Source organism: Aspergillus viridinutans, assembly GCF_018404265.1.
Source record: "Aspergillus viridinutans IFM 47045 DNA, scaffold_9, whole genome shotgun sequence".
Lineage (NCBI taxonomy): Eukaryota > Fungi > Ascomycota > Eurotiomycetes > Eurotiales > Aspergillaceae > Aspergillus > Aspergillus viridinutans.
The window spans coordinates 1,006,935-1,021,415 of NW_025091225.1; the positions used below are offsets into that span (position 1 = coordinate 1,006,935).

The 14,481-nt window shown below is 48.4% G+C and overlaps 4 protein-coding genes across 4 annotated transcripts; all 4 read left to right on the forward strand.

The window, feature by feature from the left end:
- Window positions 1–1,848: 1,848 nt before the first annotated feature.
- On the forward strand, window positions 1,849–4,215 carry skn7 (putative stress response transcription factor SrrA/Skn7; the record flags this gene model as incomplete). The annotated part of the gene is made up of 7 exons (XM_043273096.1): window positions 1,849–1,905; window positions 2,006–2,022; window positions 2,178–2,250; window positions 2,339–2,482; window positions 2,533–3,423; window positions 3,476–3,665; window positions 3,719–4,215. 7 exons carry the CDS (start codon window positions 1,849–1,851, stop codon window positions 4,213–4,215), a joined length of 1,869 nt encoding a protein of 622 aa, XP_043129031.1.
- Window positions 4,216–5,536: 1,321 nt separating this feature from the next.
- Window positions 5,537–7,976, forward strand: Aspvir_009960 (translation initiation factor eIF2B catalytic subunit epsilon; the record flags this gene model as incomplete). The annotated part of the gene is made up of 5 exons (XM_043273097.1): window positions 5,537–5,620; window positions 5,718–5,774; window positions 5,877–6,001; window positions 6,060–7,237; window positions 7,318–7,976. 5 exons carry the CDS (start codon window positions 5,537–5,539, stop codon window positions 7,974–7,976), a joined length of 2,103 nt encoding a protein of 700 aa, XP_043129032.1.
- Window positions 7,977–8,519: 543 nt separating this feature from the next.
- Aspvir_009961 (RING finger protein) lies at window positions 8,520–11,156 on the forward strand (the record flags this gene model as incomplete). Its single annotated transcript, XM_043273098.1, has 5 exons — window positions 8,520–8,545; window positions 9,198–9,526; window positions 9,588–10,116; window positions 10,176–11,062; window positions 11,128–11,156. 5 exons carry the CDS (start codon window positions 8,520–8,522, stop codon window positions 11,154–11,156), a joined length of 1,800 nt encoding a protein of 599 aa, XP_043129033.1.
- Window positions 11,157–12,721: 1,565 nt separating this feature from the next.
- On the forward strand, window positions 12,722–14,175 carry mrsA (putative mitochondrial carrier protein; the record flags this gene model as incomplete). Its single annotated transcript, XM_043273099.1, has 8 exons — window positions 12,722–12,759; window positions 12,924–12,993; window positions 13,059–13,094; window positions 13,173–13,305; window positions 13,372–13,464; window positions 13,521–13,577; window positions 13,632–14,076; window positions 14,130–14,175. 8 exons carry the CDS (start codon window positions 12,722–12,724, stop codon window positions 14,173–14,175), a joined length of 918 nt encoding a protein of 305 aa, XP_043129034.1.
- Window positions 14,176–14,481: the final 306 nt, after the last annotated feature.

Here is a 14,481-nt window from a genome sequence, read left to right on the forward strand (position 1 = left end):
AGCCTAGATCTGCAATACATTCCATTATGGCATAACCTGATCTAATTTCTATCTAGGCACAGACAGTTAAGTAAACTTCAATAATAATTGATACTCTGAACTGAATGGTTGGTGAACGGGGTACTTAGTAACTTAGTCTTAAGAATTGACTGCTGAGGAGGAACTGACATCTTGGCTTGTATTTTCCATTCAATTAAGTCAGATCTTCAACAACAGTCAGTGTGGCAGCTTTTTGAATGAAAGGGATTCAGACCCCTGACCATACTCACTATCTGCTTCTTCAAATTGTTCTCCCGAATGCCAACTACCTTAGGATTAGGGTGATCTGCTGATGTGGCGCACTGCTCCCTGAAACCCAGGTCTGACCGAACCTCATCAGTCATATGTATGTGTCCACAATAAAGGATATGTAAGAATCATAGGAGTACTCCTAAACCAAAATAAAGTCGAACATTCCAAGGGTTCTTGGACATTTCATCTCTCTTGCCCCCAAAGCTACCTCCATGTCGGTTGTTCCCACCCACGTTCCGCGAGGGATCTGCATGAAACCAGCAATCCCCAAACCTATTCATTAATTCATTAAAGGTGAACAAATATTGGTGCGGGTAGAATATCCGCTATGTGTCTAATCCTCGACAGTTTGACTGGAGTATTAATCCACCTGCCTTATGATACCCTGTGGAACTCTACATAACTTCTGGGGTCTTTCGCCTACATACTTTCGTAGACCACAGGAAAAATATCTGCATCAAGTTGCAATCAATACCTTTGATGACTGAATAAGGGCAAAACTATCTAATATGTGATTGACCGTTTCCTCATATTGTGGAAGAGCGTCAGGACCCAAGAGCTAGGACGATCATAATGCATTAGGTTTCCCCTCCACCATCATCATCCGCCTATCCTCATCAATACTCCAGGGTCATAACGTCTTCCCCTCCATTGTTGTTGCTTTCTGTCTGCATCTAAATGCGCACTGACATTACTAACTTCCATGATGCTTGCATACTGTAGAGAGGTAGTCACGTTGGGTTTCATAATAATACTGCGCAAGAGACACAGTATCTAATAAATAATATCAAGTTAGCAACTCACAGGCTTTATAATTGAAAATGTTATGTTGCTTTGCATAAGCATGTGTGCTATTTTTTCCTTCACTGTGGATTTTTTTTTTTTTTGGATTTTTCATACCTGATTTTGTCATTTCCCCCCCTTCCTCAATACCTAAGGTAGTAGATTACCTCTTGGGTCCCCACTGTTATTCCCAAGGACCGGTAGTATGATATTTCATTGCCCTCTCGTTCTTATCCCCTCATTTCTGTCTCTCCTTGCATTTATTAGTTTTAGGGAAAAGGGAAGTCTAAACAGACAGTTCACTGATCATGTTGCGTTCTACCTATTAATCAGAAGTAAAGATAATATAATCAGGTCTTATTAGTCTACTAGTTAGAACGAAAGACCGTGGAAAAGTGGTTCCCACAGCTCTTTGTGCACGAACCGCGGAAGAACAGTTATTCAACTCCAACAACAGCTAATCGTCCCACTTATCACCACGAACCAACTAATCAATTTATTCCTACCTAAAACTACTGCCGTTGCTAAATGCTAACACCACCACCTTTTTCAACTACTAAACTACCTACTATTCAACTACCTTGACCTCTACCAATTTCCTGAACAATTCCTTTTTCTTTCTCTTCTCTATTATTCCACAGCGGCACCTTTTCTATCCGCATCTCGGCGCACATTATAGCGCGATCTTCATTATCTCCCGCCCGTTCTTCTCAAAGAGCTGCGACTTGGTGAGCTTGTTGCTTGTTCGATCGGTCGCGACCCATCTAGCCCACGATGGAGGGTGGCCAGACCACGACCAACACCGCCCCCGCTGGTAACTCCAGCGATTTTGTAAGTGTTGACCCTGGAAGATGAAGATTTTCTTTTTAGGAGATATTGAGCTGCATGATAATTATCTCTGCTGTTCCGAGGCTAACAAGATGTACAACAGGTGCGGAAACTGTACAAGTGAGTTCTCCTTTTTCGATTCTTCCGGGGGAAAATCTAGTGCTCTGCCTTGGCTTCGTCGTCCCCCTCCCTTTGTCTCGACTTCGACCGGTTAATCGCCAGGATGGATCGCATACCTTGTGGAATGTTTCTAACTGGTTCATTTGTTGCACAAGAATGTTGGAAGACCCTTCGTACTCGGAAATCGTTCGCTGGGGCGACGAAGGGGATAGTTTCGTTGTTCTCGAGGTCGGTAGCTTCTTCCGCCTGTTCCCGTACAGTCCGTCGGTGTGTCCGCTGTCGAAACTTCCAAGCTGACCGTGTTGCCTTATCGCAGTGCGAGAAATTCACCAAGACCATCCTTCCCAAACACTTCAAACACAGCAACTTTGCCAGTTTTGTGCGGCAGTTGAATAAATACGACTTCCATAAGGTCCGACAAAACAACGAAGAAAATGGACAATCGCCTTATGGACAAAACGTAAGGCTTCTTCGCTCGATTCAAGCGGAACAAATTCTGACAACAGATAGGCATGGGAGTTCAAACACCCGGAATTCAGAGCGAACAGCAAGGAATCACTTGATAATATCCGACGAAAGGCGCCGGCGCCTCGAAAGCAGACTCAGAACACCGACGAATCAGTTCCCACACAACAGATCGATCTTCTGAACCAGCAGATCGTAGCGCAGCAGCAGCAGATCCAGCACCTTTCCGATAGATACGCGCAGTTGACTGTTGATCATCAGCTCATGTTGCAGGAGCTGATGAGAGTTCAGAAGACAGTTCTGAACCATGAAAATGTCATTCACCAGGTGATGAATTATTTGCTATCAGTAGATGCTCGCCAAAGGCGCGATAACAAAACGGCAGCAACCTTCCAAGCTCAAGGGCAAGGCGGTTCAAACGTGAATGGGGGACAGGTAGACGATGTGCCTTCCTCTCCCTTGCAGCATGCATCGAAGCTACTGAGTAACATGAACGCCGAGGTCCAATTCAATTTGGCTGGCATTGAGTCGGTGGGCGAACCCTCGAAATCCGCCCCTGTTGTTTCCACCCCTGCACTAGAGGCTGGGCCGCGAAATGGGGTAGTGCGCCCGCCTACAGCGGCAGGTGCAAATCCCACCAACCTTTTATATCAAAAGATGAACAGCGACATTGAGCCAGTTGTCTATCCTGTTGGTGCTACCAATGGAATTGATCCAATGTACAGTGAGCATGTGAACAATTTGCCGTATCCTATGCCTCCAAAACAGGAAGTGGACGACACTCGCCGACAAGTTCCCGACAATCGAAAGAAGAGCACAAATGTCGATCCTGGATGGGTACGCAGCCCACACATTCTACTGGTGGAAGATGATGCAACATGTCGCCAAATTGGTGGTAAATTTCTCTATTCTTTTTCTTGTGTTATTGACACTGCGGTCGGTTCTCCTCTCTTCCCGTATGGATGCAAGGCAACTGACAGTCTTGCAGTTTGACGGACTGGAAGCGGTGAACAAGATTCAGGATGGATCGAAATACGATCTGATTCTGATGGATATCATCATGCCAAATCTTGATGGGGTTTCTGCATGTCACCTTATCCGCCAATTTGACCGAACTCCTATCATCGCTATGACCTCCAACATTAGAAGCGATGATATTCAGCTCTACTTCCAACATGGTACGTAGTCCTTCAATCCCAAAGACTGACGTTTTGTTACTAACGCGCAGTAGGCATGGACGATGTGCTACCGAAGCCTTTCACACGGAAGAGCCTCTTGGACATGCTTGAGAAGCATTTGGTTCATTTGAAGACCATTCCGCAAGGCATGGAGACTTCGCAACCCACGGCAACAGTCGCAATGGCTGCTCAAACTTCGGCAACCCACTCTGTCAAGGAAGACAGCTCCCCTGGCCAATCACCAGCCACGTCAATGAATAATTGGCAGTCTCCTGGCCAGTTCCAAGGCCTCCTTCAACATGTTCAACCCCAATATGTCCCTGCGACCGCGGCCCCAGCCGCCTACGCCGTGGACCAGAATGGAGTGCAATACCCGGCGCCTCCAGTGGCACTCACTGCCGCTGCTGCGGCTGCGCGGCCGCCTCATCGACGGCAGATATCCGAACTGTCTAGCGCCGCGGATAATTCAAATTTTGCGAAGCGACCGCGCATGTACGCTCAACCATCACAGCCGATGGTCAACCCGGCTCAGGCTACCCGAACTGGCTAAGCTGAGAACAATCCGTCACTTTAAACGAACGCTTCTCGGTCTATGCCAACTTTATCTCAACCCCCGCTCCTCCCACCTCTGCCTCCATCATACAACGGATTTTTGGCCACTTTCTGCGCAATATATTGTGAAAGTTGCTCTTGTATTGACGATCATTACCTCGGTATTTCTGCTTTTTTTTTGCGTCCTTTGTCAATTGGCGACTACGGCGTTTGCGGTGTTTAGGTCCTTTGCATTGATTGCAAACACTATAATAGGCGCATCCATTCACCATTGCGTAGTGATTCGACGAAAGGGAGTGGAATGGGCTTTTGCAAGCGATGCATCAAATCACTGTCGGAGCTCTTACGGAGGTGGAAGATGAGGGGGCGCTGTGTAGCATCGGCTGTTCTCCCATCATCGGTGCATTACTTTTACCTTCACCTGTTGATACTTGGTTCTGTAATGTCTTTCTTTATTATAAACTCTTGTTTTGCATGGAAGGGTGAGTGAGGTGCGATTTTCTGGCCAGTGATGCTCTAGGATAATCCTAGGGCTTTTGCTCGGGTATTGAGTGTGTCTGGCAACATTCCTTCATCATGTCATTTACATTGGGAACAGCTTATTAGAAGATACGCACATATTAAAATTATTTCAGTACGCTCTGACTCTGGTCATTTCATTTAAAAGTAATGGTGCTTTCAGTGGTTGAGATTCCCGCTAAGTCCAAATCTCGGAGACAGTCAACGGTAAAGACGGCTACGTCCGCTTCAAAAGATCGAGAGTTCGTCAACCCCCCCTTCCCTACCTTATCTAGACTGATCTCTTGCAATCTCCACGTTGACGCAAATCAATTAACATGGTTCTAGACCGCTGACCCCTTGACGGGGGAATCTCCCTGAGTCCAGGAGGGCCCAGGCCTTTTGGATGAAGTTCTGGACTTTTCGAGGCTGGAGACACAGAAGATGTGGCTTGCGCGATCAAGAAGGGAAGTCACGTGAATACAAACAGTACAAACATTGTCCCTGACCGCCCTGAGTGGAAGTGGGATGGGATGACTCCTCGCATCGGGCTTGGCACAATTTTTGTGGACGAAAGCTTAGTGGGCGGTACTTGCGAGCTTTGGGCGCCGTCGCTGACAGAGAAACTTGAGAACCGTTAACTTGATCTGCATATTGACTAGCTGCTTCGCACACTGGCTCTAGTCTCGGCAATTCAAAGCCTGGACTATTTGGCGTTTTCATCATTCTGGAAGCGGGGTGCAAATTGAGCTAAATTATCAATGTGAGTGCGGAATGCTTCAGATTACACGCAGCTGGCTCTAACCGCTTTCTTCTGCCAGATGGGTCCCAAAAAAGGCGGCGGTGGCCAAGCGAAGCAGAGGGGCAATGCGACTGAGGAGGTTGAGGAGACATTGCAGGCTGTGGTATGTTCATTGTATGCGGAGCAGCCAGCGCACTGGCACTGCCGTTCGCTAGATGATGGGACGACGATGGCTGATAGTGTGCTTCGGTGCTCTCTAGGTTCTTGCCGATACTTTCGAAACCAGATTCGAGCCCTTTACCCTTGAGAAGCCTCGTGTATGTTGTCCGTCATTGAACCATCTCGTGAAGGAGGATGCGATTCGGAAACTTGCCTTGCCAGAGGGATCTTTTCTCGGTAGCTGACGTGGAGTACAATAGTGCCTCTTGCCGCTTGCGAATACGCCGTTGATTGAGTACACTTTCGAGTTTTTGGCTAATGCCGGCGTCGAGGAGGTTTTTCTTTACGGAGGGGCTCATTCAGATCAATTAGAGAGATACATCAAGTATGTTGATATCGGCTTTGCTTAAAGGATGTTGGCTGACCGTCGGAATCTGCTGAAGTGCATCGAAATGGAGAAGCAACTCGTCGCCTTTCAAGCAATTGACTTTCCTCAAGTCAACGTCGACTTCAGTTGGAGATGTTATGCGCGATCTTGATGGCAAACACCTCATAACTGGCGACTTCATTGTTGTCAGCGGTGATGTGATCAGTAACCTGCCTATTGAGGGTGCACTGGCGACTCACCGTGCCCGCCGCCAAGCAGACAAGAATGCAATCATGACTATGATTCTGCGCGAGGCTGGTCGAAACCATCGCACAAAGTCGTCCTCCGTGTCCCCTGTATTCGTCCTTGATCCCACCAAAGATCGTTGTTTGCACTATGAGGAAATTGAGCATCATTCCGACGAATCATCTCGCCTGACTATCGACACCGAGCTTATTTCATCTCATGCGGAGATCGATATTCGACAAGATCTGATTGACTGCAACATTGATATCTGTACGCCTGACGTGTTGAGTTTGTGGTCCGATAGTTTCGATTATCAGTCTCCGCGAAAGCATTTCTTGTTCGGTGTGCTCAAAGACTATGAGCTTAACGGCAAAACCATCCACACGCACATCATCAAGGATCACTACGCAGCTCGAGTGAGGAATCTGAAAGCATATGACGCAGTGAGCAAGGATATTATCTCCAGATGGACGTATCCACTGTGCCCGGACACAAACTTGCTCCCGGGACACACCTACGATCTCCGCAAGGGCAATCTGTACGCAGAACAGGGCGTTACTTTGGCGCGTTCATGTGTCGTTGGGCGGCGAACTGTCATCGGGAAAGGCACAAGCATAGGTGACAAGACGACAGTCAAGAACACAGTTCTTGGAAGGGACTGCAAGATTGGAAAAAACGTTACACTGGACGGCGCCTATATTTGGGATGGTGTGGTGATTGGCGACGGCACAACGGTTCGGCAGGCTATTATTGCCGATAAGGTTGTGGTCGGCAATAATTGCAGTGTTGAGCCTGGCGCCCTTCTCTCATATGAAGTCAAAATCGCTGATGGTGTGACTGTGAGCGAAGGCAGAAGGATCACAAAGGCCTCGAGAGAGGAATCCGGGGGACTACCAGCGAATGATCCGGATGTGGTCGGTGAAGGAGGCGAAGGTTACGAATATTTCCATGAGGAAGAGGAAGACGAGGACGAAGACGACACTGTATCCAATGCTTCGTCAGGACTTGGTACGCACCTTCCCTTATACTCTACAGGCTCCTCCTCATCACCACCTTTGAATGAGTGTCGAGTACTAATATCTCTTCAGTGTACAACATGGCGCAGCTCTCTCTTTCTACGGAGTCTATCTCTACCCTGTCGTCTGAGATTTCTCATTTCGGCGGATCTCGATCCGAGAGCTTTGGTACTTCGTACTCTGAAGATGAGGATGCGGACCATTTCGTCCATGACGCTGCAGCCAGTGTCTATGACAGCTTGAAAGACGGTGTCACATCTGACGTTGTGCAGTTGGAATTGGTCAGTTTGCGGATGACTGCGAATGCCTCCGACCACCAGCTCCGACGAGCTGTTGTCACGGCCTTCATGAAGCGAACCCAGCAACTGATCGAAGGAGGAAAAGGTGCTGGTGAAGGCGTTCGGGACATTTTCGGCACATATCGCGAGGTTGTTGAGCGGTGTATGTTCGATCGAGACAGCGACGAGAAAACCGACCAGGTCGACTTCTTACTCCTGCTCCAACAGGATCTTGTACATCGGCCTCGCGGCGAGACAGTCCTACTGTTCGCTGCTAAGGAGCTGTACGATTTGGAGCTCTTCGAGGAGGAAGCCTATGAGCAATGGTGGGCCGATGAGCGGTCCAGTGCCAGCGAAGAGATGAGGCAGGTGCGGAGTCAGACACAACAGTTTGTTGACTGGCTCGCAAATGCTGAGGAAGAGGAGAGCGAGGAAGAGAGCGATGAGGACTGAAGCCGAGGTCAAGCACTACGTAGCGATGCCCTTGGAAAAGAGGGGGCAAGCAGGAACGAGTTTTGCGTTATCAGGCAGTATCAACATAGACGAGCAAGTTATGATATCCATTGATGGGCCATATATAATTTCATGATCAAGATCCGATGCGTTGTTATGTACCAATCTTCTATCTACGGACAGAGTTGATTTCGAATTGAGCATCGTTGCCTGGCTGCCTAAGACTAGTAGCCTGAAAATGGCTCCAAGGTGTCTATTTAAGTACCAAATTATTTAGCCTGAGCCGAAGAACCTGCAACATACATTTCTTTTGCATTGAATCTCTAGCAGTCACTCTCTTCACGCTGTGACTCATAACTTCTATCTTTCATTAGTTCTAACCCATACTTGAAGCTGTCTGTATTGAGCCTTTTCACTGATGCACTGACATCATTGCTTCTCCCATTCCCCGTGGACCCAGTCAGCTGGGCATCGATATTTAAGCAGGCGCTGCAAGATATACTGAGAATACCCAAAGAGCCCCAGAAGATCCAAGGAAAGCAGATGAAGACCTCGAAGGATATCAAACGGTAGGCTAGTTAATTGTTGAGCCTATTGAGGCGTACTTCTGATTTCTCCCCACAGTGGGTGTGGTCTTCCCGCAATTGCCAGCGGAGTCATCCGAACAAGATTTCCTCCCTTATGACTGGGAGGCTTGCGATCTGTCGGATCGTACTCTAAGCCTCTGAGCCATCCCCAAGAATCTCACTTGTTTCCAACCCTTTAATTCACTCATACTACTCCACATGCCTCTGCAGGCTTCCCCTTGACACTGTCAGTCGGTTGAAACAATTAGTGATTGATGTCTTGGGTAACAGTGCACGCTTGCTTCTAAACGTTTTAGACGCCCCACTCCCGTGACGTCCAGCGATCATATGTGATAACTAATCACAGTCACCCCTCGCTCTCTTCCTTGACGCTGAACTCGATAAGCGACGCAACGACCCCGTTTGGTGCTAGTGCTGCATAGTTCCGTTTATCCCTCCATCGCTGTCGACACCATCTTCAGTTCCCTGGACTGAAAATAGTTATCCACTTTTTGTTGGTAAGCTGCGACTTGTGTTGTCCCGGAAAAGAAGAAGGCCTCGAGGTACAACATCGAGGCCTACTTTTTTTCTAGTCAGCACATATCGTCTTGCCAGAGGAATAGATCTTCACCACGCCTCCTCTAACGAGAAAAAGGAAGGCGGCCGAGGCGGCGATTACAGACCAGGAACCATCCATAACCGCCACCAAGGTTTCCGTCGCTGATTCGCGAACCGCCACCGGGATAATCTCGTCAAACAAGAGGACTACTCGCAGAAAGGACAAGCTCGCGGACCAAGATCCTGACACAGATTCGGTATCGGTGGCGTCTGCAAGCGTCCCTGTTCAGGACAAGCAAAAGGCAACCGATCTCGTCACGCCGGCTTCCACCAGCATGGATTCAGACGATGATTTTATGACGGATGCGTCCAGTGCGGATGACTTCTTGGATACACAGGGTAGTGATGATGAGAGTCTAGGAGAAGGTATGTTGCAGTAATCTTCCGTTTCGTACTTTGCTGACGCGGCCTTTTCTTCGGTCGCTAGAGTTCGGTGACGAGTTCGACGGCGGATTTTCTCAAGATAAGGATCTACTAGGGAACACAAAGAAGCCATATGAAGTCGACTTCAGAGTTCTGAGCCCAGAGGATATCGATCGGGAGCAGAGTCAGCAGGTCAACGAGGTCTCGCAGATTTTAGGCCTTCCACCAGAGTCGTCCTCTATTCTACTACGGTTTGGGAGATGGAACCGGGAGAAGCTCATAGAGTCCTACATGGATCATCCGGAGGAGACACTCGAGGAAGCTGGTCTTGGGACGAACTTTCATGGGACACCGAAGACAGAGGTTGTACCAGGGTTCATGTGTGACATTTGCTGTGAGGATGGCGACGATTTGGAGACATATGCTATGCGCTGCGGACATCGCTTCTGCGTTGACTGCTACCGACATTATCTCGCGCAGAAAATCCGCGAGGAGGGCGAAGCTGCGAGGATAGAATGTCCCGGGGATGGCTGCCATATGATTGTAGATTCAAAGTCCCTGAGTCTTCTCGTCACCGATGATCTCAAAGAGAGGTAAGTCTTCAGCCCAAGGATCGCCATGTCGGAATCCGTTATTGACGTTGGCCTTGCAGATACCAAACGCTGTTGATGCGGACTTATGTTGATGACAAAGAGAACCTTAAGTGGTGCCCGGCCCCAAACTGCGAGTACGCGGTCGACTGTCCCGTCAAGCAGCGCGACCTCAATCGGATCGTACCCACCGTGCAATGTGCCTGTAAGCATTTCTTTTGCTTCGGCTGCACGCTGAACGATCATTTACCGTCTCCCTGCACATTGGTCAAGATGTGGCTTAAGAAGTGTGAAGACGACTCAGAGACCGCCAACTGGATCTCGGCCAACACGAAGGAGTGTCCTAAGTGCCATTCGACGATCGAGAAGAACGGGGGTTGCAACCATATGACGTGCCGCAAATGCAAGCACGAGTTCTGCTGGATGTGCATGGGCCTGTGGTCTGAACACGGCACCAGCTGGTACAACTGTAATCGCTACGAAGAGAAGTCAGGGTCGGAAGCTCGTTCAGCGCAGGCGAAATCTCGAGCATCTCTTGAAAGATACTTGCATTACTACAACAGATACGCTAACCACGAGCAGTCGGCGAAGCTCGATAAAGATCTCTACCTCAAGACAGAAAAGAAGATGACAAGCCTACAATCTCAGTCTGGTCTATCATGGATCGAAGTTCAGTTCCTTGATACTGCATCTCAGGCACTTCAGCAGTGCCGACAGACTTTGAAGTGGACTTATGCCTTTGCATATTATCTTGCTCGAAACAACCTGACGGAAATCTTCGAGGACAACCAGAAAGATCTAGAGCTTGCGGTGGAGAGCCTTAGTGAAATGTTCGAGAAGCCGGTGCCTGAATTGGCCAATCTGAAAGTTGATATCTTGGACAAAACGGCTTATTGCAACAAACGCCGAGTGATCCTTCTTAGCGACACTGCCCAGAAATTGAAACAAGGTAAGCTCTCATTCATTACACAATGTTTGATACATGATATGATGCTGACATCTGTATCTCTTCAGGGGTATGGTCATTCAATGTTGAATGGTAGACTATATAGAGCCAACAGACACCCAGCTGTTCCAGATGTTGATATTTCAGTCAAAAGCTGGCAAACCGGCCAGATGCGAATGGGATTTTCATGACGTGAATGATGACAGCGCATATGATTTCTATTTCTGATTCATACAAGATCATTACATTTATCTGTTTACACCCGGTGTGACTGTCTTTACTGGAGTTAGCGAGGCAGTGACTCACTATTTTATTGTATCAGTTAGCAATGCATTATTTTCATTTCTCTTCATGTGATCAGTTGGACAATGGGTAGGGAGGAGTTAACTAAGAGTTTAAATCTACAGCTCCTGTATGCAGGAGGACAGAGTCAATATATACGAGGAAGTAGAAGGGTATAGCAATTATGAGCAATAGTTTGTAGATTGCATGCTACTTCTGGCTCTCGGAAATATCAAGAAAACCATTCTAAAGGGGTCGATGCTAGCTAGTGCTGATATTCCCTTAACAAGAGTAATGGTTCTTTCAAGGCAATGTTATCATGGTTACTGACCACTTGACTGGAGGTCCAAAATCTGATTAATGGGATCAGATAAGGACCTGAAGCTAACCAAGGACTTGGTATTAATATTTAGTAACATTAAACATTGGTTATTCGGTTTCCTCCGGGACTCGGAGGGTCCAGTGCTGATATTGATAAGATACTCCCGTATCTGCTTCGGGGTGGCGGACTAGAAAAGGGTTATGGGATGCTGGACAGGGAGAAGTTGACAGGGCTTTCCGGGAGAGAAATATGCGCTGACTGCATGAAAGAATCAGCTGCTGCTGTTGCCATTGTATCTTTCTTGGCCGTGCTTCTTGGATAGGATATTCGAGGTTTGTTTGAGTATCTACTTCTCTATACTACGTACTGAAGAAAAACTCCGTCATCGGAACCTCGGTGTAGTCTGGGCTCGGTGGATGATTAAGCAGCGGAGCCACGACCTCATTATTAGCAACTAATCACGATGGTGCGCCTGGCGACAGTAGTATATCGTGTCAGAGCTGTGTGTGCTAGATCTAGAGTAAAATGTCAGACATTTGGTCTTACCATCTTCAACCTTTAAGTAGGTCAGTAACGTCTCGTCGCTCGATTGATTTGGTCCGAGTTCTCTTGTATCCAATCCACCGGTGGAAACTCCGTAGCGACTTTAGCTCCGCGGCATTCGACTTTAGCGCAGCAAACGAAAAAGAATAATAATTTCCCCAACCTGGATTTTCCAGAAACATTGTCAGCCTCCCGATCGATCTGGTCCTACATACTCTAGTCTTCTCCTTTGCCTCACGCATTGGAATTCGTCTCTTATTGCTCTCGTTGATTGAATTCTACTTGAGGTCCATATCCGTTTCTCCTATCGTCGTCGACTCTTTTTGCGCCCAACTCGTTCCTGTTCGCCGCAGGCTCAATCCGACCGAGAATCGTCGCTACTGCCAAAGCCCGGCATATTGAAACGGACCTTCGGACAAGCTTGGGACACCCGTCTTCCTGGCCTCTCCTCTCCTCCTCTCAACCTCTTCCAATTTCGTGCGGCTCCGGCTGCGTCCGGAGCTATTTAGAGCTCAATGGCAATCCCCGAGCAGATCCCAGGGCAGGAATATGAGTATGTTGCTATATTCAGCACGGATTCCACCACTCCATACCTGCAACATTGTCGGTATCGCGAGGAGAAGGCGTTCTAAAGCTTACTTCTCGCGAGTCGACTTCCTCACCTTCAATCACACTGCCTGTTCCAACGACGCACTGCTAACCTCTATTCGACGATAGATACGAAGCCCTTCCCTCCAACTATGGCCTAGGCCGGAACATGTTGGCTGGTGCCTTTGCAGGGATAATGGTATGTCGCCGTTGAAAACTGGGACTTTTGCGATTTCTGCGAGGCGATATTGACTGGAAGGAAAGGAACACGCTGTCATGTACCCAGTAGACTTATTGAAGGTATGTTGGGTTCGAAGACAACCATTCACCTGCATCACGTTCGGACGCGTAACTAATATCGGGGGTGGCTACGGACAGACGCGCATGCAAGTTATACATCCTACAACCGGAGGTCTCTACACAGGCTTGACCAATGCGGTCTCCACAATTTATCGGATCGAGGGGTGGCGGACATTATGGAAGGGAGTCTCGAGTGTGATTGTCGGTGCTGGTAAGGATGCACATATCCTTAACATATTTGGGGGATGAGGAAAGGCTTACAATCCTGGTTCGGCAGGTCCGGCGCATGCCGTGTACTTTGGTACTTACGAGGTTGTCAAGGAGATGGCCGGTGGAAATGTCGACGAGGGCCACCATCCGCTGGCTGCCGGTAAGTGCTCTCAATCATGATTCTGTCGACGCAGGAAACGTACTAATATTTCCAAGCCGCTAGTGGAGCAGCGGCGACCATTGCCAGCGATGCTTTGATGAATCCATTCGATGGTAAGTCGTCGTCGATGGACTGACCCATTTGACTCCTTTAACGCTCGGAAATAGTCATCAAGCAGCGGATGCAAGTACATGGCTCTGTACATAAGAGCCTTTTACAATGCGCCACGTCCGTTTACCGTGCTGAGGGTCTGCATGCATTCTACGTCTCATATCCCACTACACTCTGCATGACGGTGCCCTTCACGGCTACTCAATTCGTGGCGTACGAGTCGATCTCGAAAGTGATGAACCCGTCCCAAGAATATGATCCCTTCACCCACTGCATCGCTGGTGGTCTCGCTGGTGCCTTCGCAGCAGGTCTTACTACTCCTTTGGACGTTGTGAAGACGCTTCTTCAGACACGTGGGTTGGCGCAGAACGAGGAGATTCGATCGGCAAAGGGCCTTTTCAATGCGGCGGCCATCATCAAGCGCCAGTTTGGCTGGAGAGGCTTTCTACGTGGCGCTCGTCCCCGTATTATCTCTACGATGCCCAGCACGGCGATTTGCTGGTACGTTGTTATCCGCGCATGAGCAGGGATTCAGAACTGACATCGGCATACAGGACATCGTACGAGATGGCCAAGGCCTACTTCAAAGGCCAGGAGTGAGACTTTCGAGCTCCCTGCCCGTAACGGCCCTGTCACATAGATTTCAACTATACCTAACATTCCTCCGACTATTCCCATCGGCGAGCGTGAAAAGTTAATAGGGGTTCGGATTGAAAAAGCGAAAAAAATCAAAAGCTATATTTCAATGCATATTGCGTAAGAGAAGGGATACCGGAAGAACAGGGAGAGAGCAAACCCACAGGTTGGGAATACTCTGTCCTAGCCTGCCACAGACTTCTTTGCGATGTGTTTCTATATTTCCTCCATATTCCTCCTTCCCCTGACTTGTCTTTTCGTCTTCCTCCG